Raw genomic sequence first — 25647 nt, 5'->3', positions numbered from 1 at the left:
CACTTTTGAAGATTGGGACAACTCTGGCAGTTTTCCAGGTCTTAGGGATATGGCCTGCAGACAGGATAGAGTTGACTATGGACGCAATTGGTTTGGCAATGGCTGGGGCACCAAGTCTTAGGAACCTAGATTGTAGTAAGTCGGGTCCACATTGGCTGCTTAGTTTTAGTTTGAGGAGCGCTTGTGTAATCTCCTCTTCAGATACTGGGCTAAATTGAAAATTGTGGGCAGTGTTGGGAGGGGGTGGTACTGTAGGGATACTCCCAGGATGAGATTCATGTTTGGGGTTTGTGCTGCGTTTCGCTAATAAGTTAGTGGCACACCCCACAAAGTAATCATTGAATGCATTTGCAATGTCAGTGGGGTTTGTCAGAGTAATATCCCCCTTAGTGATATTACTTGGTTGTTGATGGTTAAGAGGCTGGAATATATTGTTGATAACCTTCCAGAAGTTAGCTGGGTTTGATGTATTCTGGTGGAGATTGTCAGAGTAATATTGTGCTTTTGCATGCCTTGTTTGCCTTGTGCACATGTTCCGCATGCATCTGTAGTGATTGAGATCCTTGGTAGTGCCAGTTACTTTGTAGCTTTTCCACAAGGCATCCCTGAACTGGTAGAGTGCTATAAGGTCAGGTGTAACCCATGGAAGGTGGGCCCCCCGTACCCTTATTTTGCGTAGTGGAGCATGGGTATCGCAGAGTTTTAAGAACTCGGATTGGAAATAGTCGAGCGCAGAATCGGGGTCGGGAATTAAATCGATTCTGTGCCATGGGCAGTTGGTAAGGTCATCCAGAAACTGTTGTGGGTTAAAGTTTTTAAATGTTCTAGTGAGGAGAACTTTAGGGCTTGAATGGGGTGGTTTAATTTTCCTTACACAGTACACTATTGCATGGTCACTGAAAATATCAGGAAGGATGCCAGAGGATTGGATTCTGCTGGGGTTTGAGGAGAGAATCCAGTCTAGCAAGGAATGGTTATGCGATTTCAGGTTTATCCGTGTGGGTTGGGAAATGAGTTGCGATAGGTTAAGTGACTTGAGTTGTATCTGGATTTTGTGGTTTTTAGGGTCAAGCCAATTGAAGTTGAAATCCCCTAGAACTAGCAGCTCACTCTTCTCATTCAGAGAGGAAATGGAGCCAAGAAATTGGGTGATATCAGTCAAGGATTGTAGAGGGGCTTTAGGGGGGCGGTAGATGCCAGCAAGCAAGATGGGCTTAGAAACGGGGAGGCAGATTTTGCCAACTAGAGTTTCAAAAGAGGGTGGACTTGGTGGGCAATTTAACAGTGTAAATTGTAAGGTGTCTGCAATATAAAATAACACCCCTCCTCCTCTCTTTGACCTATCTCTCCTAAAAATGGAGTATCCCTGAATGGCGAAATTTGCATCAGGGGTTTTAGGGGATAGCCATGTTTCTGTAAGAACGATGGCTTTGGGTTTATGCATAAGGCACCATGCCCTTAGTTCATCCAGTTTGGGCAGCAGGCTCCGGATGTTTATATGGGCGACAGATAGCCCTTTTTGGAATTTAAAGGTGGAATTCTCAGGGGCATGGGACAGAGCTGAAATGGGAGGACCTGGGTTAGTTTCAACATCACCTGCTAGAGAGAGTAATAGTATGAGTAGAAATTTGGTTAGTTGTTTGCAAGTTGTAAATTTGTGGTGTTTGCCATTTGAGTGAGCAGTGGTTGGTGTGCTGGTTTTTAGAGTTCTCCGCCAACATTCAGTAGATAGTGCAAGGCTTCTGAGTAGTCCAGGGTGTATGGTGATGTTGGGTGTGGGCCAGGATGGAGGAGTTTGTAGTGGATAGAGGGAGTAACATCTCCATGAGGCCAGGAGAAAGAAAAAAGTTAAAATACATAGCAGGTTCATGATGCCAGAGGTAGGCAGTGCTGCAAGGAGCTGTTGTGAGCAGAGTGAGTGTGTGCAGACTAAACAGCAGGGGTGAGCCTGTACCTTGTCAAGTGTTTGCTGCATTGCAATGCTAGGGTCAATTCAGGGTTTCAGTGTTTTATGCATTCAGTTTTGGGAGAGGCTGCAGTGAAAGAAGTTGTAAAGGGGTGGGGGGTTAAACTATGCAGGCTAACAAGCATGGGATCATAGTGTGATCTGAATAGCTTACCGTTTGTTGTCTTGAGTAAAAGAGTGGGCAGTAGATGCAGTCCCCAGTCACCTTTAGTCAAACTGTAGTCTAACTGTATTTATCACTTAAAAAGCTCACTTCAAATGCCGCTCACCTTTATTTCCTCTCGCGAGCAGGCCTCTCCTTCCCCTTCCCTGGCCCCCGTGGCTGCCACTGGAAGCGCACATGCGCGCGCACGTTCGCGCGTCTCCGTCTCCTCCTGCGAGAGGGACTCCCGGCCCCAGCTTAGGCCGCGCACATCCCCCCCGCACGGGGCACACGCCTGATGCGCGTGCACAGCTCACAAGCCGCGCGTCAGGCAAATCAGCTGGGGCAATATTTCCTCCTATCCCTGTCTCCCATGGGATCGCGCCTCCGTTCCTCCCCCTCTTCCCATTGGTCTCCCTTCTTATATATACACTGCTCAGCCATTCCTTCGTTGGCTGAGCATAGTTCTGTATGACCAGTGTTAACCATGGTCGTGTCTGTCTTAGCTCTTGTCCCTTTGTCTTTTCTAGTGATCTTTTGTGTACCGAACCGGCTTGGCTGTGGATCCGCTCTGGACGTCGACTTTTGGCTAGTATCCTGATCTCCTGAACTTTCCGACCTCTTTCCTCTGCTTACGGATCCTGATCTACCTCCCAGCTCTGGACCCCAGGCTCTCGGTACCAACTATCTTCTGGAACCTCCCTTCTCGTCCGGCGAGTATCTTACTTTATCTTATACTCCCGTACGGTTGCAGACGGCTATTTTCCACTTTCCAGGCGTGTCCCCGTAGCTGTGGGTGCATGGGGTTACTCTTCTCACCTCAGTTTCGGGGTCCCTCCTTGTCCGTGGTGAGCACAGCGTTATATTATGCTCAGCCCCACAGACATGGACCCCGAAGAGGTGGAGCAACCAAGCCCCATGCAGCGACTTCTCCAGCTAGAGGCGCAGCTCGCCTCCATGACGCTGGAGCTCTCAAGACTCTCCTCATTGCAGCATACCCCAGGCCCCTCTGCCATGGCAGCTGCGGCGTTTCCCTCTCCGGGTTCCTCCGTGGCTTTAGATCCTTGTCTCCCGACTCCCAATCGCTATGCAGGGGACCCGCACGAGTGCAGAGGGTTTCTTAATCAGTGCGAGATTCAATTTGAATTATCCCCATCGCGCTTTCCTACCGCACGCTCAAGGGTGGCTTATATTATATCCCTCTTGAACGTAAAGGCCGTAGCCTGGGCATCCCCCATCTGGGAGCGGGAACCTGCCATGACGCGTGACTACCCTCGCTTTCTTCAGGAATTCAGGCAAGTATTTGATACACCTGGTCGCCAGATTACGGCGGATTCCTCTCTTTTTCATATTTCCCAGGGTACTCGTCCTGTCGCCGAGTACGCTTTGGACTTCCGGACCATCATGGCGGAGACCTCCTGGAATGATAACGCACTCTCCGCAGCTTTTTGGCAGGGTCTGTTTGACGCCATTAAGGACCAGCTGGCCACCATGGAGAGACCCACCAGATTGGAGGAGCTCATTGCAGTCTGCATCCGCGTGGACCAGCGGCTACGAGAAAGAAGACTTGAACGTGCTCTTCCTCGTACCACTTCCCCTCGGTCTACCAGCCGCAACCTCGTCCCTTACGTTCCCCAACCCACGGATGAGCCCGAACCTATGCAGCTCGGAGGTCATCGGCTATCCGCGTCTGAGAGACAGCGCCGATGAGATGGTGGGCTTTGCCATTATTGCATTCAATCCGGTCATCTTCTGGCAAGCTGTCCTCTGCGTCCGGGAAACGCCAAAATCCAATAAGGTATGAGAGGGTCTCATTGGGTGTGATCTCTTCCTCTCTTTCTTCTCCTAAAAAACTTCCCACCAGAATAATGCTGCCCATCTCTCTGGCCTGGAATAATTCCCTGATCCCCGCCTCCGCATTCATAGATTCTGGGTCTCAGGGAAACTTTATTGATCAGAGTTTTGCCTATAGGAATAAGATTCCCTTCCGATCTAAAGCTGTTCCAGTTGGTCTGGAGGCCATAGACGGGCGTCCACTCCAACCAGCTTTTATTTCCCTGGAGACTTGCTCTCTATCCCTCTCCACGGAGGACGGTCACCAAGAGAAAATTATCTTGGACGTGATCCATACTCCATCAGTAGATGTGATTCTGGGACTCCCCTGGTTACAACTACACAACCCACAACTGGATTGAGTTAATAAAGAACCCATACGTTGGAGCCCCCAATGCCTCAAGACCTGTCTTCCCCCCAAACAGATGTTAGCCGGAGTGGATTTATCCGCGGAGTCCAAAATTTCTCTCCCAGCGGCCTACTGGCACCTGGCGGACGTTTTTGATAAGGTGCGTTCCTAAGTGTTACCCCCCCATAGAGTCTTTGACTGTCCTATTGACCTTCTTCCCGGTGCTGCCCTACCCAAGAGCCGTTCTTACCCCCTATCCATACCTGAGACCAAGGCCATGGCCGAGTATATCCAGGATAACTTGAGGAAGGGGTTCATTCGCAATTCTTCATCGCCAGCTGGAGCGGGATTTTTTTTTGCTAAGAAGAAGGATGGCTCCTTAGGTCCCTGTATTGACTACATAGGTCTTAACAAGAACTCTTCGATCGCCTACAGGGGGCAACAATTTTTTCCAAACTTGATCTCCGCGGAGCCTATAACCTTGTCCGCATCCGTCAAGGCGACGAGTCGAAGACCGCCTTTAACACTCGGGATGGGCATTATGAATACCTAGTTATGCCTTTCGGCCTGTGTAATGCCCCGGCGGTTTTCCAGGAGTTTGTCAACGAGATCTTCCGCGATCTCCTCGACAGCTTCGTTATCGTATACCTTGACGATATCCGTATCTTTTCTAAATCTCTCTCTGACCACATTCAGCACACCAAGTTAGTCCTGTCCCGCCTTCGGGAGAACCATCTCTATGCTAAGCTAGAGAAATGTTCTTTTCATCTTTCTTCCATTCCCTTTCTTGGATACATCATCTCTAGCCCTGGCTTCTCTATGGACCCAGTCAAACTCAAAGCTGTCTTAGAATGGCCACAACCCACTTCCTTGAAAGCCATACAGCGATTCTTGGGATTTGCGAATGACTATCATAAATTCATCAAGAATTTTTCTTCTATCGTGGCTCCCATTACTGCCCTTACCAAAAAGGGAGCTAACACAGCAGTCTGGTCTCCTGCAGCTCTCCAAGCTTTCGACTCCCTCAAAAAATCTTTCGCTTCTGCTCCTATTTTGCGTCATCTTGACCCCGGGCTTCCCTTTACTTTAGAGGTAGACGCATCCGACGTCGGTGCTGGCGCCATTCTCTCTGAGACAGTCCCCACAAGCCAAACTTCATCCCTGTGGGTTCTTTTCAAAATAAAATTCTTCGGCAGAATGGAATTATGACGTCGGAAACAGAGAGCTCCTGGTGAATAAACTCGCCCTTCAGGAATGGAAACATCTTCTAGAGGGAACAGAGAACCCCATTTCAATCTTTACTGATCATAAAAATTTGCTTTACATTGAGAGTGCACGTCGCCTTGGGGCACGTCAGGCTCGATGGTCTCTTTTCTTTTTGAGATTTAATTATCTCATATCTTACATTCCTGGCTCAAAGAATCAAAAGGCAGATGCACTTTCACGTCAATTCCTGTCTGAGGACAATTCTGAAGTTATCTCCGAAACAATCTTACCCTCCAAATATATCATTTCGGCCAACTCTTTCGATATCCTGGATCAGGTCATTGCAGCACAATCTAACCTCCCGAGGGGCCTTAAGGTGCCGGTCGGCCGTCTGTATGCAGCTCCACGCTTCCTTAAGAAGATTCTTGAGTGGGGTCATTCTTCTAGGTCAGCCGGTCATCCAGGCATTGACAGGACTTCTGACCTCATTGGTCGTACCTTTTGGTGGCCAACCATGTTGCAGGACATTTCGGAGTACGTAAAAACCTGTCCAATTTGTGCCCAGGTTAAGACCGCTCGTAAAAAGCCGTACGGTCTTCTACAACCCCTCCCTATACCAGAACGCCCATGGAGTCATCTGTCCATGGACTTTGTAGTGGAACTTCCAACCTCTAAAGGGATGAACACCATTTTGGTTGTCGTGGATCGTTTTTGCAAACAGGCTCATTTCGTTCCTCTCAAAGGCCTACCCAATTCCGCCACTTTGGCAGACATTTTTGTTAGGGAAATATTCCGCATTCACGGAGTTACTCTTTCCATCGTATCCGATCGAGGTACACAATTTGTCTCAAAATTTTGGCGGGCCTTCGCTCGCAGGATGGATATCACCCTCCATTTTTCTTCCGGGTATCATCCCCAAACTAATGGGCAAACCGAGAGAACGAACCAGACGCTGGAGCAATACCTCCGATGCTTCATCGCGGACAGCCAGGATAATTGGGTAGATTCACTTCCATGGGCAGAGTTCTCCCACAATTCTTTAAAGAACAGCTCCACGCTGAAATCACCTTTTTTCATTAATTAAGGTTTTCACCCAGGTCAGCTGCCCATCACCTCAGTTCCTTCCGGGGTTCCAGCGGCCGATGACCGAATCAAGGATCTTCAGGAATCCTGGAAAAGATCCAAGAGGCTTTGAGAAAGGCAATCCACAGACAAAAAGGCACACTGTGTACGGTTCCAGACGCCTATTTTCCACTTTCCAGATGTGTCCCCGTAGCTGTGGGTGCAGGTGTTACTCTTCTCACCTCAGTTTCGGGGTCCCTCCTTGTCCGTGGTGAGCACAGCGTTACACGTAGTCCAAGTTGTCACAAAGGCGTGGACAAGTGATTCCAGGTCAGGCATCGAGAGAAGCTAACACAATCCTCTGAGTATCCGTAGGAAATAAAACCCAGTTCTAACTGCAGCCAGAATCGGCACTCACATGTTCATGCTAAAGTGAAACAGGACTCCTAGATTGCTCACCTCCGACACAGGGAGGGGTCTGACACCATTAATTAGTGTGGTGTCGATCCCACGCTCTAAGTCTTTGCTCTGACTCAACAATCATGACTTCAGTCTTGTCTGGATTAAGATTCAACCAGTTCTGACCCATCCAACTGGCTACCTGTGACATGCATGCAGACAGAGCAGCAACCGACACCCCGGGGTCTGATGTAAAAGAAACATAAATCTGTGTGTCATCAGCATACAGGTGGCACAACATACCACGTCTCCGAATGATATCTAAAGGCCTCACGTACACATTAAACAATAAGGGAGACAGTACAGAACCCTGAGGAACCTTGTGCGTGGCCAGGCCAACAGGTAATACATGGTCACCTATGATCACTTGCTGGGTCCTGTCCGTTAGGGAGGTGATCCACTCCAGAGCGGATCCCCTGATCCCTCCAAGACTCCTCAGGTGTCCCAACAGTATCCCATGGTCAATAGTGTTGAAGGCTGCTTACAAGTCCAACACGACAAGGTCAGACAAGCTGCCCGTCCATTGCTAGTGGTAATTAACCTTTACAAGACCCTAATGAGTAATGACGTACCAGGTATGCCCGGGGCACGGGTTAATTTTCTAGCTGATTATGGAGTCCTCTGTACTTCCGTTTCTGGCATCTGGGCCCTGGGAACATTATGCTATCCCTCCTGGTGCGATTACATGATGCAGAAGTGCCGGAGGTCCGGTGGCACTGTTAAGGTTGCGCTAATTGGTTGAGTATGTCATAAAACAGACTGATTGTAAACCTCAAGGACTAAACTTGAGCGTCACTGCTCTGTGACATCCGTTCTTGCCTTCTATTCTACTCTGGTGCCTGTAACAGGGGACTTATCCCTGTTCACAAATGTGCCTCTAATCCAGCAGTGTGGTGGTTAACTGCTGGTAGGCAATTAACTAACACCACCTGGCTGATTGCAGGTGGTAGAAAAAGCCTGCCTTTGAGACAGGAAGTGAGACTCCTTAGCTCACACCTGGGCTGAACTGGGAGACAGAGCAGAGATTACTTAGTCCACAACTGGGCTGAACCAAGGAAGGACAGATGTCTTGAGCGACAAGCTGACCACAAGACAAAGGGGACAAGATTCTAACCTGGAGCCTGACATTTCCTGTGCACACAAGGGTGTGGTTCCAAGAGAGCAGAGAAGCTTCCCCTACAGCAGCCCAGCTAACAGACTTTTCGTATAAGACTATTATCTATGTCTATGTGTATTGATAAATGTCTCCATGATTTGGGGCTGGTAAATAGCTTAGCTAACCAACCCAGTCAGAGAGGGCTGAGCTACATGTGTAGATAGTCTCCAAAGCAGAGATAGGTTTCTTTTGTTTGGCTTATTCTCTTATGTTGATTTTTGCTGTGTTTAAAGCGACAGCCACAATAAAGCCTTGTTTTAATTTCACCTTAAAACAGTCTCCATTGTGTACCTCTGCACATGTGCTCCTACAGTGCCACTTCAACCCTGGCACTTAAAAGATTAAAGATGTACAGATCTGTAGCCCCATTTAAAACACATATGACTTGCAGCAAGTGAGAACTCATTCAGGTGCAGCAATTCCTACCATGTTAAGTTTCATATCTTAACCCCTTTACTGCCAGAGTACAGTAGTAAGCAACACATTGCAGAAACCTTCTGGCAGTGTAGGGGTTAAAGAGTTAAGCCCTGTCGGGGTTAAGTGTAGGGAATGAAGCAACATATCACAGTTGCAAAACGCGTTGGAGAAAGGACATGAGGGAGTTTTGTCCCCATTGGCGATCCTTGCTAAGACCGGAGAATCCAGGAGTGACGTCACCGCAGCTGCAGCATGGAAGACCCTCCAGCCGGCACCACGGAGCAACGGGGTCACTGTCACCACACAAAGATAAGCCCTTTTAACTTATGTACATTGTGAGTGCATTTTATAGCTCTTTTTATTTGAATAAATGCGTTTTAATTGTCTGCGCTTCTGTATTCTGGAATTTCCTGTCTGGGATCTGTGGACTCCCTTATCCAGAAGCAGCATCAACACACCTACTAAAGACTAACATTTTAATATGTTGTGGGACTCCCTTTTCCTATCACCTTCAGGACTTTAGGATTTAGACATTCTGTGAATATATATTTTTCTTGCATTCTTTAAGGATTTATTTGTTCCATTTATTTGTCGGGACTTTATCAGTGTCACACACTGTGTTCATTCTCATTCATTTTTATACCCACAGGCCCCTTTATGCAGCTGCCTACATGTACTGTATTTGGCCGATCGTACATTTTTGGATCCATGGTGTTTGATTCATCTATTTGGTTTCTGACCACCTAACCTTCCCCTCACTATTCTCTATCTCCATCCTACACCTTTGATTCATTCATAGGCTTCTAATGATATTTATTACAACATTTAAGAAATATAGATGTGTAACCTTTAAACTGCCCTTATCTAAAGTGGATGACCGTTCAATGTGTTTGTTAGTTACCTTCTACATCGTCCAGCCATAAAGACAATAGTAGCGCTCAAACTTTGGATGGTAACTTAGTCATTTATATTTAGTTGACGTCTTATATAAAAGTGGGTGAGTATGTGACAGTGCTGCTTTAATTGGTGTCCTCATACAATAGTTTTTTTTGTTTAAATCCTTTTCTGTATTCACTCCATCCAGCCAGTGTTCAGATTTACTATTTAATTTAGATGCTACTGATGCATTTTGTGTAGCCGATTAAAAAAAATACAACTTGATCTAAGTACGCAATATTTGATTTAATGACAGAAATAAACATAGGTTGGACTTTATTCCATTATACTGTACAGAAATGTATCCTTTTTTTAATCACCTGTTAACCCATCGGGACGATTTACACAGCATTTATCAACTACTGAATCCACCAAATATTTGTTTTCTTACAAAAATCTATAGCTGCCCTAAAAGTAGCAATAAAAGAGAGAGGATAATAGTGAAATCAAGACATTATTTCTAGTGTCCAAAGCAAGGGTGTTAATATAAGAATGTAGCATCTTAATCCTACCAGTCCTATTGTTTAATCTTCCCTATTACTTAAAGATTTGTTGGCGGCTATAATATATTTTACGAAATCTTCCTAGATGACATTATAAGGTACAATGTTTTCCAAACCCCACAAGTCTTTTCTTTAGGTGTAATACTATAATATACTGTAATAATACACTTAGTTAACCTATATAATATGACATCCGTGCTGCGTTGAATACATTGGTACATACTGTAGCAACTTTTCTAGACGGTCAATATTAAGAGTCTTTTTAAGCAAGTTGGACTTGGTGGACGATTTCGAAACACTTCATTGAATTAAATGCAGTAAATTTTGTTTCTGGCATCCGGGCGCCAGTCTTGTCATGTGAACGCTCCTGGAAAGACTTCCAGCACTCTAAAGGTTAAAGCGCCGTCCTTCTCCTTAGAGAAAAGGCAGAGAGAACAAAGTAACCCACAAGTAAGATGTTGGTTTTGGCGTTTGCCAGCCTCCTGCAATAGGGGATTCTGTTTTGGTAGTTACAGATTATTAGTAGTGATCGTAGGGTTTCAGCTGCTGTAAATATTGACAAAAGGCTATATACAGAATATAGGCCTGTGCACTATATATACAGTATACTGATGCAGCGGCCGTTATTCGAACACATCTCGGCACCGATTTTGAGTTCTCTGCTGTTCCCCACGCAGCATGAACGCGGCCAATCGCCCCGGGCACCCGCGCTTATCGCGGATGTTTTGTTTGAATTTCATGGATTCTGTTTCTTTGTTTGCAATAAAATGGATGAATTGTAATGTGTACAGTACTGTGCTACTGTGCTACTGTGTCAATTTCATGTTTTTAAAAGCCAGAACACTAAAATTCGTTTTTCTGCACTCGCCGCGCTCGCATCTTAGTGCGGGGAGGCTGGAATTCATCCCGCGGTTTCAAATTGGGATTCCGATGTACATGACGCGTGAAGTGTTCAAATAACGGCCGCTGCATCAGTACATATACAGTAATTAGATTTGAGGAAACCATATTTTTCTAGTAGCTGCAGTATTGTACATGTGAGTATTTGCAAGTATTTCCGCCCGGTTTCCCATTTTGGATTTAACCAGCGAATTGGCAACATTTGTGAGATTGAGACACTTTGGCCATAACGCAGGGATCTGCAGAGCCGGAATTAAATGGCATCTAAAAAAGCCTTCTCTCGACCAGCTTGGACACGAGTGAGCGGCTTTTAGAATACAGCGTGTTGTATATCCGCGGGAAAGGGGCTCTCTCTCCGCATGGATATGCACTTCTCGCAGCTACTAGAGCTGGGGCTTATTCTGTACGGGAGTGATAGCGCGGATATCGTCCTATGGCAGAAAAAGCCCCATTTAAGTCAATCTACAAGTCATCTGCGCGATCACACCTTACAGAATAGGCCCCTCTGTCTCTAAGCAGAAGAAAGCGGATTAGAGTTGGAAGTCTATAGTCATACTGATGTAGCCCTCTTACCCCCACCCTAAGTGAGATTAAGGTGGGTAGGTGTATCTGACTACTTATCAGTGTGGTGCTGTACCTGTTTGGCAACCAGGAGGGCTGAGCTTCCGCCACGGGGAACCTGGGGTGAATTACTCTTACTACTACTATATGGTGCAGCGCCTCCACCTGCGATGGCTCCCAGCAGAGTGGGAGTTGTTCCTCGCAGGACACACACAAATGAATACATACACTAGATGTAAAATAGCAACAGTCTTTACTATATGCAGAATGTAACTTAACACATACATCAGCAATACACAACAAGATATATGTACCACCCTCTGCCACTAGCTGGCAACTATAACCTTGCCCCTAACTGGGCTATAACCTCCTTCCCAACCCCGTGTCCAAAGAGTCCAAGCCCACCCAAGTGTGTGAACAGGCCTGTCACATGTGAGGAGCAAGTTAAAGTTGGTGCACGTGTGGAAGGTTGTAAATACCTGCCCAGGTGTCTCTACACCTGGGTGTCTTCGCAAAGGGTCTACCGGCGTCGCTTGGTCCAGCGCTGATCTGTAGCTCCGCGTGGGATGGGGTCCAGCCGGACGTCCCACCGTAAGGACAGTCTCTGGATCAGCAACACCGCACACAGGAACATGCAGCAAACCCTTTCACTGGGCCCCTGCACTAAAGAACTGCAGCAGGGCCTCTCTCTCTTCCTGCACTAAGGAACTGCACAGGTACTGTCACTAGGTCCCTGCCTAGCACACAGCTGAAGGGCACAGGGTCCTTACCTAAGGGGCTGTTCCTATGAACACCCACCCTCACTAGTGGGGAGTCAGGGCCTCAACTCTAGCCTGGGGATTTCTGGCCTAGGGCATAAGCTCGCAGCTCTCTGCCCCCCTTCTTTCCCTCTCTGTGTCCTCAGTCTCACTGAACAATCCCTGTCTGCACACAACATTGTATCTTCTTTGCAGCATGAGAATCTGTCAGCCTTAGTGGCTGTCTGACTGCATGTGATAGAGGTGAAAGGGCAGTCCCCAAAGGCTGCTGGGAATCGTAGTCCACTCAGGGCCTCTTTCCTATGGGAACCGCGTGCGCAATCTCTCCTGCGCCTGTGCGAAGCTGTAATGGCCGCCGCTATGCTTAACTGCGCCTGCGCAACCTCCCAGAGCTCATGCACACTTGTAATGGCTACCGCTACCCTTCCCAACCTCTGCACATTGCGCAAACCTCGCGCCACAACCAAGATGGCGGCGCCCACCGGGAGAAGTCGCCGTCCCCTTCCCCCACTGCCACAGGGGTAAGGCAGGGGGCAAAGGAAGATCAGGGGAACCGGGGGTGACTCCCTTACACTCTTCCCCTGGTGAAAATACCAACGTCCCCGCTTGGAGGACAGAGTCACCCAGCACAAAGTTATATAAAAAAAATGCAGGGCATGATATATACAACTTATCACATATGCTTTGTATGAATTGTTACACCACATAACAACCACAGTAATACCCGAGGCCAGCTGAGTGTTAGCTGCTTGCTGAGACCAATGGTGGGGTGCCCCTAACTGATAATGTGGGGGTACCTCACTTTGACTTTTGTGAGCCTCTGCCTGGGTAATCTCTTGGAAATCATGCTCTGGGGTAACAGTCACTGGTTCCGTACTACTTCCTCCCCCTGGTGGAAGGAATAGCACAGTGTCTCTTGGCCAGACCTTTACCTGGCCATCTGCGGCATGGATGCGGTAGGCCAGGAGGTCTTGATCTTTTCCTCGGTCCACCACACGGCGAATGAAACGCTCCATGTCGCACTTAGAGGAGGCAAATTTCACTGGATCACTAACAACACAGTCCTTGTCCTTAAGCACTTGGGAGGCTTCCACTGGGAAGCGAGCGATTAGCAAAGTCTCGGTACTCAATGTCTTTACCACATCCTGGAGGGGGTAAAGGGTTGGTGCCTCACCACTGCGGTGATTCACGGTGGCCAACAGGTCCTCGGGGACGCAGTCAGTTCCCACCTCGGCTGTCTTGGGACCTGTCCCCAACACTTCTGGGGAAGTCCACCCACTTTCTGGACACTCGGGAGCGTTGGATCCCAATCCTGAGACCAATTGGGTTGAAGCGCACGGGCTCACACTTAGTTCAGTTACGGTAGTACTTATGGCGGCACTGGACATCACGATGGGGCTGACTTTTCTCTTCGCCTGGACGATAGGCGGTGGGTACTGGTCCACTCGCACCACTGGACAGTGGTCTTCTAAGGGGGACACCTCCGCCAGGATGCAATGCCGAGTGGAGCCAATCGTCCTGGTGGCCAGACTTAAGGAGCTACCGTGCTCCGCGGTCACCTGGAAGCTCACACTCGACACCCCTGGGGCAGTCAACTCACCCTTGTCGTTGTTAGGTACTGATCCCAAGCCTAGGACCGACGGTACCATCATCTTAGGCCGGACTGGCCGTAGTAGGGCACACGGGCCCATAGCAGGCGAGGCAAAGTGTTCTTTGTCCTCAGCTTCACTTTTCATCTGTGGTTCCGGCATTAGAACCGAATCTGGAACCGCGGTTAGGGCGCACGGGCCCTCCGTAGTTGAGGTAGGTTGGTTAGCTGCATCTTCCTCTGCGGGTTCCGTAGCACACAGCAGCACTGGTTTTAGGAACTGTGCCTCGCAGCAGGCACACTTGGGTCCCCAGCTCAATTCACCATCTGGAAAATCACACGTGGGGCATAGACACCTGACGTACCTTTTTCCTTCGACTTTCACTACCTGAACCCCTCGTGGTCGCTGATAGGGATCAAAGTTCATACCACCGGAGAGTTTAAGGTCTTTCTGTATGCACGGGCACAAAATAAATGTTACATAAAGTCCCTCTGCTGGCCAAACACCATACAACTGAGGATGTGGTTCGCTGCATCCTGTACTGTCCTTAGTGGAGACAGCAGTTACTGAGTGAGCATCCTTGTGCTGGCTCCCCCTGGTGGACTCCAGAGGCGGAGCACCCTCTTTCAAGGAGTGGTTCTGACTCTGTGCTGAGCTACTCACAGTGCAGGGGCGAGGCTCTGGTTTTCGCGCCCAACCCGGACAATACTCTGCAACAATTTCTTGCACAGTCCTGGTGCTCTCCCGACTTGGCGGGAGCCGCCATCTTAGGTGTGACTCCCTGCTTGAGGGAGCCTCCATTTTAATCACAGTCTCCGCAATTACACTAGGGCTCTCTGCATAGATAGGGGGGTAGCCTTCTGGTGTGGCCTCAGGTTTTCCTGGCATTTCAGGGTAGATAACAGGACACCATACTTTAGTGAGGGTTCCATGGAGCAATATTTTGGATGGGCCTCCTTCTCTTATTAAATCTTGTTCGGCCCTCACCAACACTGAGCACCACACTCCGTCGGCATCTACGCAGCGGCCTAAGACTTTTGCACCCCATAAGCCAGGGTACTGACCCAATATTAAGCAAATATCACTGGAGGGAGTGTCAGCAGGAACTCGTCCTACAGCAAGGGTTTGTGAGGGCGGGACTTGCCCCTTTAATGCCCATTCGTACACTTCTTGGCAGGATGGCAATGATAATGAGAACAACATAATTTACTGAGTACGGGCACCCCAGGTCTGGCTCTCAGCAGCGCCTCCAAATGTAGCCCTCTTACCCCCACCCTAGGTGAGATTGAGGTGGGTAGGTGTATCTGACTACTTATCAGTGTGGTGCTGTACCTGTTTGGCAACCAGGAGGGCTGAGCTTCCGCCACGGGGAACCTGGGGTGAATTACTCTTACTACTACTATATGGTGCAGCGCCTCCACCTGCGATGGCTCCCAGCAGAGCGGGAGTTGTTCCTCACAGGACACATACAAATGAACACATACACTAGATGTAAAATAGCAACAGTCTTTACTATATGCAGAATGTAACTTAACACATACATCAGCAATACACAACAAGATATATGTACCACCCTCTGCCACTAGCTGGCAACTATAACCTTGCCCCTAACTGGGCTATAACCTCCTTCCCAACCCCGTGTCCAAAGAGTCCAAGCCCACCCAAGTGTGTGAACAGGCCTGTCACATGTGAGGAGCAAGTTAAAGTTGGTGCACGTGTGGAAGGTTGTAAATACCTGCCCAGGTGTCTCTACACCTGGGTGTCTTCGCAAAGGGTCTACCGGCGTCGCTTGGTCCAGCGCTGATCTGTAGCTCCGCGTGGGATGGGGTCCAGCCGGACGTCCCACCGTAAGGACAGTCTCTGGATCAGCAACACCGCACACAGGAACATGCAGCAAACCCTTTCACTGGGTCCCTGCACTAAAGAACTGCAGCAGGGCCTCTCTCTCTTCCTGCACTAAGGAACTGCACAGGTACTGTCACTAGGTCCCTGCCTAGCACACAGCTGAAGGGCACAGGGTCCTTACCTAAGAGGCTGTCCCTATGAACACCCACCCTCACTAGTGGGGAGTCAGGGCCTCAACTCTAGCCTGGGGATTTCTGGCCTAGGGCATAAGCTCGCAGCTCTCTGCCCCCCTTTTTTCCCTCTCTGTGTCCTCAGCCTCATTGAACAATCCCTGTCTGCACACAACATTGTATCTTCTTTGCAGCATGAGAATCTGTCAGCCTTAGTGGCTGTCTGACTGCATGTGATAGAGGTGAAAGGGCAGTCCCCAGAGGCTGCTGGGAATCGTAATCCACTCAGGACCTCTTTCCTATGGGAACAGCGTGCGCAATCTCTCCTGCGCCTGTGCGAAGCTGTAATGGCCGCCGCTACGCTTAACTGCGCCTGTGCAACCTCCCAGAGCTCCTGCAAACTTGTAATGGCCACCGCTACCCTTGCCAACTTCTGCGCATTGCGCAAACCTCGCGCCACAACCAAGATGGCGGCGCCCACCGGGAGAAGTCGCCATCCCCTTCCCTCACTGCCACAGGGGTAAGGCAGGGGGCAAAGGAAGATCAGGGGAACCGGGGGTGACCCCCTTACACTGAGAATGCTTTATATTACAACATGCTCATTATCAGTGGTAGAGCAGTGTTTTTCAACCAGGGTTCTAAGGAACTCGTGTTCCCCGAGCACCCCGACAGGGATTTAAAAAATTACTTTTTGGGACAAAATAACTTGCACAAACTGAAAGTGTTGTTTACAAAAAAAGTTTATATTTAATAACGTTTTGTGGTTTTACAATGTATGGGGAAAGAAAGTACAAAATTCTCCCTTATATATTCCACGCTGAAAAGAAGCGTTTGTAAGGAGATTATGGAAGTTTCTTACAAAGTACAAAAATAATTTAGAATGTGCAGCATCAGTTTGATCTAAGGCAGGGGGGCTCAACTCCAGTCCTCGAGCACCCCCAACAGGTCAGTCTTTGACTCAGCCTCTGATTTAGCCACCTGTTCTGAAGCTTGGATATCCTGAAAACCTGACCTGTTTGGGGGCTGGAGGACTGGGGTTGAGCGCCCCTGATCTACGTAAAAAGACCGTGCATGCTAAGAGACTGGACCAAGTCATTCATAAGAGGGCTGAGATATCAGTATCTGTTCAATCTTCGTCTTCTAATTTCTTCTGCAGAGGGTTGTTCTGATGGGATCCCAGGGGCATCTGGTTGGGTCCTCCTCTGCCCTTCTAAAATGTAAACACAAATGATCCCAATTAAGTATTTTGACCGCAACATCTACATGTAAATAATTAAATGGATACACAGACACCAACAGTGCAGCTACACCGTGTACACACAATCGTAAGACTGTAATAATGTCACGCCTTCACTAACAAGAAATTCCCTAATGTTCAAATTAATATAGCACTTACGATCACATTCACACGTCAGGCGGATCCACCAACCTGTTTTTCCCGTGATGACAGCACAACCTGGGTTACAGAAGTGCTTGTCCGCTGAGCATACACTTTAGTGACCCATGCATTGCTGTGAACACTGTGTAAAATGGCAGGCATCATTTTTATAAAGCAAAAAGTGACACACTGGGTGATCATTTGCATGTCATTACCCAGAATCCCTGGTGGCAGTGAAAGCATTGTATGCTAGGAGATAATGGGGGAAGCCAGGTTAGTGGATCTGTTGAAGATATGTGAATGTGCTCACAAGTGGTATTGTCTGTACGCTGGTTTCGGTTTTGGTCACTTTTTTACTCGCCATAACTTAGCTTGATATTCCAAGAAAAGGATTACACCTACAATACAAATACTCTTAGGCATCCACTGACAGCTGTTAAGCTAAGTTTGGACGGTATGTTCTCTTAATCTGGAATACCTAAAGCTACTTACAGTATATGCAAAAAGAATGCTCAAAATACATCTAATTAGAATAAACGTAATGTCACAATATTATGGCATACATTTGTGTAATCTTTCAGTAACGTGAAGTTATATCAGTCTTATCGTTACTCCGATCAAATGGAGCAGTGAGTTACAAAATCATGTGATTTGGTGCTTAATCATTAAATGCTGAAAAAGCCCTCCGGATTGGAGCACTGCCAAGTTCAGGTATGACTTAACTAATACAAAAAACATAACTAATGTATGTCAGTCCCTGCTTCAGCACAGGGTGCTCAGAGGCTCAGTCAAAGATATCCTGAAAGCCTGACCTGTTGGGAGTTGAGGGGGGCTTGAGGACTGGAGTTGAGCACCCCTGCTTTAGATGATATGGTTAAGCTCCCGCATCAACTGCTTAACGGACTTTAGAGGAGGAGTGCTCAACTCCAGTCCTCAAGCCCCCCTCAACAGACCAGGTTTTCAGGATATCCCTGCTTCAGTATAGGTGGGCCAATGAGTTCCTGCGTCAGCACAGATGGCTCAGTCAGTCCCTGCTTTAGCACAGGTGGCTCAGAGGCTCAGTCAAAGATATCCTGAAAGCCTGACCTGTTGGGGGGTGGAGGGTGCTTGAGGACTGGAGTTGCGCACCCCTGCTTTAGATGATAGGTGACTCCATTTGTTGTTACAGTATTATCTTGTGTTATAGTTAAGGTGATGCCCTTTTATGTCAAACAGTTAGTGGCCTATGTGGACAGACACTGTTAGCGAGTCGAGATAACCACCACATTAAGTAGTTTAACGGCTGGTAAGTATTAATAAATTCACTCGTATTTCTACCTTTTCGTTATCTCTCATTAAGAGAAATGTGCAGCAATACCCTTCTGAGAACAGGCACTATTAGTAAATGTAGCAGAGAAACGCAGAGCGCACCGGAGATCAGTAAAGAAATATCATTATGAAGGTTGGACATCTTTTTAGAAAGGAAAGGTATACAGGGATATACCAAATAAGTAACATGGGAAGGATGTTGATCCAGGGAGTAATCCGATTGCCAATTCTTGACGTCAGGCTTGGATGATATGTCACTGGGGGTTTTGTTTTCCTTCCTCTGGATCAATAAGTAAGTATAGATATAGGATAAAGTATCTGTTGTCTACATTTAGCACAGGTTGAACTTGATGGACGTACGTCTTTTTTCTACCTCATCTACTATGTAACTATGTAAGGTGACCGCGACGTGTTTCGCACAGCTGTACTTAATCGGGAATAAATGTATCATCGTTGTTATGATTAATGGTTATCTTGCGGCTTTTTTTTTTTTTTTTTTTTTTTTTTTTTTTTTTTTTTAATGCCCTTTGTTATTATATTCACCAAAAAAAATAGTATGGGGGAAAAAAAAAAACCTCAGACAATAAGAAAAAGCGTCTGCACTCAACCATATATCTCCAAAAATGTGTTTAGCAAAGTTTGCTAAATAATCCAAAACTAAGAATAATACAATAAAAAAGACAAATACGATAATATACAGTGAAGGTCGACACACCTGAGAAATCCTCTTAATAAAAAGGGTTGTTTCCCGAAATGTTGAGGATTTCTCAGCTGTCGGCCCTTTGCCCTTTAGTTGTATATTATTGTATTTATATGTTTTTTGATTATTATTGTTTGTATTATTTTTACCTTTGGATTGTTTACCAAATTTTGCTAAATACATTTTTTGAGATATATGGTTCAGTGCAAACTCTTTTTTTTTCCCCGTCTTGTCTCAGTTTTTTCCCGTACAATATTTTTGTGCGTTATTGGGGGTCCTCGTCTCTACATCTTGCTATTGGATTATGTTTTATCCCTTTTGGAGTATACCTTTGACATTATATTGCCTTTGAATGTCCAATGTAGTTTGAGTTAATGTTCCACATGTGAAGGTGTTGCGTATTTACAAGCTATATCCAATGTCACCATAAAAGGAAATGTACATTTTTAGGATATTGGGAATTTTTTGTGAACCTGTGCTACTTACTAATCTACTGGTGACTATTAGGGCCTCCAGGTGGCTTCTCCAAAAATACCGGACACAATAGTGAAGGGTGCGACGCAGACACACCCCTCTCCGCTCCATACAGTTTCCTCCTCTCCTTGGCCCCACCCCTGGGCTCATGACACCACCTCCTGATTTAGTTACATTACCCAGCAGCAGCCAATCAGGATGAAAGAAGCTGCCTAGCCCCCTAGCAGCAGCCCTGCTAGGGAAAATCCCGTGGCACCCCAAGTCGGTCAGGTCATTATGTCCAGATAGGTAATACCGGTATACACCCATATACATGTCCAGTATTACCTGTAATTGTATACTGGACAGTGTCCAAATACAGGACAGTCAACACCTGGCACTATTATTATTAGCATTTATTTATCATGTGCCAACATATTCCACAGCACAATCCAACGTGATGTATGTATGTCTTTATTTATATAGCGCCATTAATGTACATAGCGCTTCACAGCAGTAATACACGAGACCTAATAATATAAATAACAAATAATACAAATAACTCATAATGGGAAGAAGCACTTCAGAAATAAAAGTAACATTTAGGGAAAGGAGTCCCTGCTCCGAAGAGCTTACAATCTAATTTGTAAGTAGGAAGAACGTACAGAGACCATAGGAGCGTCTTCCGGTAAGTGCTTCTGCAAAGGGCCAAGGTTTATGTATGCGGTGTATAGTATCAGCCACGGAGCTATTCATATGCTTCTTGAAGCAGTTGTGTTTTGAGGTGGGTCTAAAATGTGGATAGAGAGGGTGCTAGTCGGATATTGAGGGGAAGGGCATTCCCGCAGTGTGGGGCAGTGAGTGAGAGAAATTTAAGGTAGGAGAGGGCTTTAGATACAAAATTGGTAGAGAGAATACATCCTTGAGCAGAATGCAAGAGACGGGATAGTGCATAGCGAGAAAAACAATGTAAAAACAATAACATGACAGCGCTAACATATACAGGCACAGTTGGTAAGGAAGACCCTGCTCAAAGGCGCTTACAATCTAAGACTAGGTAAGTTTTAGTATTTGTGGGTGTAACAAGCATGGTAATCAGAATGCCAGAGTTCCTTGTTGTGGGTAGTCTACAACAATCCTTCCTCCGTGTACTGAATACCAATACGAGAGACCTCACACAGCCTCCTCACAAAGGCTCATGTTGGCTGTTTGACCAACGGATAGAGGGACTTCCGCAGGCTAATGTTCCGGAGTCTGCAGTTTTCAGACCATTGATCAAACCCCCCCCTCCCCCCCCTCCCCCCCCTGTTAAGTACTTGGATCTGGCTTACTGCAGGTCAGCCAAAAGTAGTACTTAACAATGAGCCACAACTCTAAGTGGCATAGCAGTGAAGTAAACTGGAATTGGTGCGTTTTACCACATGTATTCCAGCAGAGGGCACCAGAGTCCTTCTCTGGGTACATACAAGAAAACTAGGACAAGCGCCAGTCAGCAGAGCTTTCCACATAGTAAGCAGAATTAGGCTTATTTTGAAACAGATGGGCACTACAGAAGCTGCTGTACTGAATGTTATGGAGTTGTTTATTGTCTGGCTGGTTTCAAAATCAGGGATTACTCTGCCGCATCTAGCAGTTTCTGTGTCACATCAGGTTCCATCCAAAGCAGGCCAACAAGTGAAAGCTCACGGGGTTACACGTGTGTGTTTTTCTTCTCTAATCCAGTTGTGAATTCAGAACTAAAAAGTCCTATTGTTACTGTGTTGCTACACATTTTTTTTCCGTTCTGTGTCAGTCTACATCAGGGGTGGTCAACCCCAGTCCTCAAGGGCCACCAACAGGTCAGGTATTGCGGATATCCCTGCTTCAGCACAGGTGGCTCAGCCCTGGACTGGAGTTGGCTGAAAACTGAATCGCTGATTGAGCCATCTGTGCTGAAGCAGGGATATCCCCAATACCTGACCTGTTGGTGGCATTTGAGGACTGGAGTTGGCCACTCCCTGCTCTACAGCTAATGAACGAGTCAAAGCCAGGAAAAGAGAGAAAGCTGTAAGTTCTGCAAACAGTCCTATCCGACTGCTGATAATATCAGACATATACTGCAATCAATCAGATAGTCTCTTGTACATATAGTAAGATGTGCTATTTACCAGATCCGTCAACATAGAAGCCACTTGGTCAAAGACACCCAAAGGGCATATTCCACTACTGTAGCTTCCAAAGCAAATGAAACTCTGATGTCATATCCTGTGGTATATTACACGTGTAATGTATATGTGTTTGCAAATGTACAGTACTACAATCAAGGCACATTGTACAACACCAAACACAATAGATTAATCCCGGAAACAAATGACAGCGCTGACCCATTAAACATGAAATCAAAGTAAACTGATGCTATCAAGGTTCACATGCAATGGTCACTCAATGCTCTTTTTTTCCTATTTGCTAAATATAGCTTGTTTTTTTGCACCAATATAGTCCCAGCTGTGTAGCATGGAAACTTTGATGAATGACTCCATTAGATTGTATGGTCTTTGGGGCTTGACGTTTTCCATATGTTTAGTTATGTCTGGTGTTCTTACCTCTATAGGGGCCTATTCTTGTAACTCCGAAGTGTGACAAACCGCTTCTAAAATGCCCTTTAGAAGCGGATTAGCACGCGGTGCTATTCTGTAAATCCTTATTGCAAGGCCAATCCGCATCTAAATGCCTTTTTTTTTTAGAAGCGGTTTCACTCTTGCTCTGACAATCCAATCGGTTTGTCAAAAAAAGCCTCTCGCTCGTATTTTTTGCCCACAACGGCTATTGTCGTAGTTATTATTTATTTATAAAATATTTTACCAGGAAGTAATGTGAGAGTTACCTCTCGTTTTCAAGTATGTCCTGGGCACAGAGTTAAGACAAATAATACATGTTTACAAATACAGTTACATAATGAGCAGGGTATACATTATATACAAGACATTGCATGCACAGTTAAAGATAATTTATATTATGGGCGTATGAAACAGTTACAGACCAGATTAAAATGTGTGATAGCCTTAGATTTGAAAGAACTTAGACTGGTGGTGGATGTAAGAGTCTCTGGTAGATTGTTCCAGTTTTGGGGTGCACGGTAAGAGAAGGAGGAGCGGCCGGATACTTTGTTGAGCCTTGGGACCATGAACAGTCTTTTGGAGTCTGATCTCAGGTGATAGGTGCTGCATGTGGTAGAGGTGAGGAGCTTGTTCAGGTAGCTGGGTAGCTTGCCCATAAAGAATTTGAAGGCAAGACAGGAAAGGTTAACTTTGCGCCTAGACTCGAGTGATGACCAATCTAGTTCTTTGAGCATTTTGTTATGCAAACCGCTTTTACAAACTCACTTTTTATTCACGCCACCTAAATGGGGGAGAGATTGGTATCGCGAGTTACATCCACAGCCTGAAATATGGGTTTGGCTGAGAGTGTAAAACCCATAAATCAGACTGGGAATGGATTATGGAGTTGGCACCACCTCAGGTTATTCCGCTTCTAAAGCAAGTACAATCCGTGCGGTTTGTCACTTTTTTAGAAGCGGTTTAGAAGTGATTTGCAATAGAGACTACCATTTTTTCTCACATTTCATTCCCCTTCTTGTGAACATTCCGCTACTTGTGAACATTCCGCTACTTGTGAACTTTCCGCTACTTGTGCTGTTTGGCAATGACAACTTTGGAGCTACTAGAATAAGCCCCTGTGCCTTTGTGCTGTACATGTTAATGTACCATAGGATTGCCTTCATTGCATACGTGGTGGGAGTTGTATATACAGCCGGCTCTATATACAGATGCAGCACTATGGTTGGTCGCGCTGCCACCCCTAAATCAGCTGCGGCACAGTATTTTTTTTATCTGTGCTCGTGGTCTCAGTAAGGAGATTTAATGGCCCATCGGAATAACACAGCGGGGGTCCCTGTGTCTGAATAGGACTCGCGCTGTGTGAGTCCTACAGGTCTGCACTTGTGTGTAAGAGACGCGCACTAAGAGTGAGACTGTATCACTCACTCTCGCTGCGCGCCTCTAACAGGCGTTCGCGGGGCTTTTATTTTATTTTGATAACAGTATTGAAGCAGGGGGTCTCTGGAGCTGAATCACATTCATTTCAGGCCGGGGACCCCGTGCTTCCCGAGTTACAGGCCCCGTTATGGGGTGCCGGTATCCCTGTCATGTTTAAATTCTCCCGCGTCAAGGCCCACGTAACTGGGAGATTTAAACAATGCAAGGGGATACCGGCCCCGGGGAGGGTGGTTAGGCGTCTCGGGTGGGTAATGGGAGGGGGGGATAACCCCTTAATTAAAATAGTGGTTAATAACGGCTAAAGTGATTAAGGGATTGCAGGTCAGTAGTTAGTTTTTTTTTATTTTACTGTCGGTGCCCACTAAAGACGAGGATGCAGAGCAAGATGAGGAGGATGAGGGCGGCCTTCATCCTGGCAGGGGTAAGTAAAACTTGAATTTACTATATGCTGGCGGGGTAATGTTTTGGATATGTTTTATTTTTTAATTGGCAAATGTGCTATTATACAGATATGGATAATAGGGATTTTGCTGATTACTGTACTTTACGTGTTGGGGGGAGGGGGGTTGCTCATTGTATTGGTGGTTGCATTGTAATGTTTATTGGGGTGGAGGGGGTGGGTGAAGGGGGTAGTTGCCCCAGGGTGGGTGGTTTGGCCTCTCGGGTGGGTAGAGGGAGGGGTTAACCCTTTCATTACAATAGCGGTTAGTACTGCTAAGGTAGTGAAGGGGTTAACCCCTCCTGCAACCTTCCCGGTCAGTCTAACCACCCACCCTGGGGCAACAACCCCCAAACCCACCACCTCTACCTCCAATAAACCAGGTACTCTGGCTTAACTCCTTCATTGCCTTATCAGCTAGCCACTAAGGAAATGAAGCTGCTTTTATTTTATTTTGATAACACAGTAGTGAAGCAGGGGGTCTCCGACCTGTGAACAGCATTCATTTCAGCCTCAGGACCCCTCTGCTTCCCAAATTATAGGCCCCGTTATGGGGTACCGGTATCTTCCTGCATTGTTTAAATGTCCCAGTCACGTGGTCCGTGACGCGGGATAATTTAAACATGGCGGGGATACTGGCACCCCATAACGGGGCCTGCAACTCGGGACGCAGGGGGTCCCTGGACCTGAAATTAATGAGATTCAACTCCGGAGACCCCCTGCTTCAATACTCTGTTATTAAAATAAAATCCCTGCGATCGCCTGTTAGAGGCGCACAGGGAGAGTGACTGATTCAGTCTCACTCTTACTGCAAGTCTCTTACAGACAGGAGCAGCCCGGTAGGAATCACACAGCGGGAGTCCCATTCAGACGCAGGGATCCCCGCTGTGTTAATCCCGATGGGCCATTACAGCCTGCGGACTGTCAAGGCATTGCACACGGTTGACCAGTCCATTCTTGCAGCCACGTGCCCAACCATAGTGCTGCATCTGTAATAATGCCATTTTCAGGGAATATCTGTGACAAGATGAAGGCTTTATGAAGTAAGCAGGAGATGCCCTCGGCAGAGTTAAATATGCATGTTAGTAGGTTTATATAAATGTGTGGCTTGCGTCTTCTTGATTGTTTTCTGCGCTGGTTTTCTACATCGACCTTAAAGATTGTGTAAGTCATTTTGTAACGCAGAATACTAATGCAGCATGTGCCAAATTGTCCAACAGCAGAATGAATATGTTTCGCCTGGACAGATAAGAATACTCATTTTTTAAGTACATGCGTTGGCATGCACCCCGTTCTTCTTACAAAGACTCCAGTATATGTTCTAAATCACAAATCATTTTTTGTATGGTGCTGCCAATGTATCATACATTCTGAATGTAATGACGCAAAGTCAGTGAAACTCTGCTCTGAAGCAATCACTATTATTTTGGTATCCCAACAGGGAGATGAAGTGGCGTGTTAAATGGCACACACCTCTGCAGTT

The 25647-nt window shown here is 46.7% G+C and overlaps 1 protein-coding gene across 3 annotated transcripts in view; it reads right to left on the bottom strand.

Annotated features, from left to right (window-relative positions):
- The window catches only part of RHBDD1 (rhomboid domain containing 1), a 136519-nt gene that overhangs the window by 15147 nt on the left and 95725 nt on the right, over positions 1-25647 (bottom strand). The window contains exon 7 of one of the 3 annotated variants that reach the window (XM_075570132.1): positions 16575-17062. The exons of the other annotated variants lie outside the window; for them this stretch is intronic. Coding sequence (XP_075426247.1) covers positions 16968-17062 — 95 coding nt within the window. The 3' untranslated portion in view covers positions 16575-16967. Of the gene's footprint in view, positions 1-16574; positions 17063-25647 lie in introns of those variants that run through there. 3 annotated transcript variants of the gene reach the window in all.

This window comes from Ascaphus truei, chromosome 14, assembly GCF_040206685.1.
Source record: "Ascaphus truei isolate aAscTru1 chromosome 14, aAscTru1.hap1, whole genome shotgun sequence".
NCBI classification, from domain to species: domain Eukaryota; kingdom Metazoa; phylum Chordata; class Amphibia; order Anura; family Ascaphidae; genus Ascaphus; species Ascaphus truei.
The sequence above is the reverse complement of the archived record's forward strand: the minus strand, read 5'-3'. Positions and strand labels throughout refer to the sequence as shown.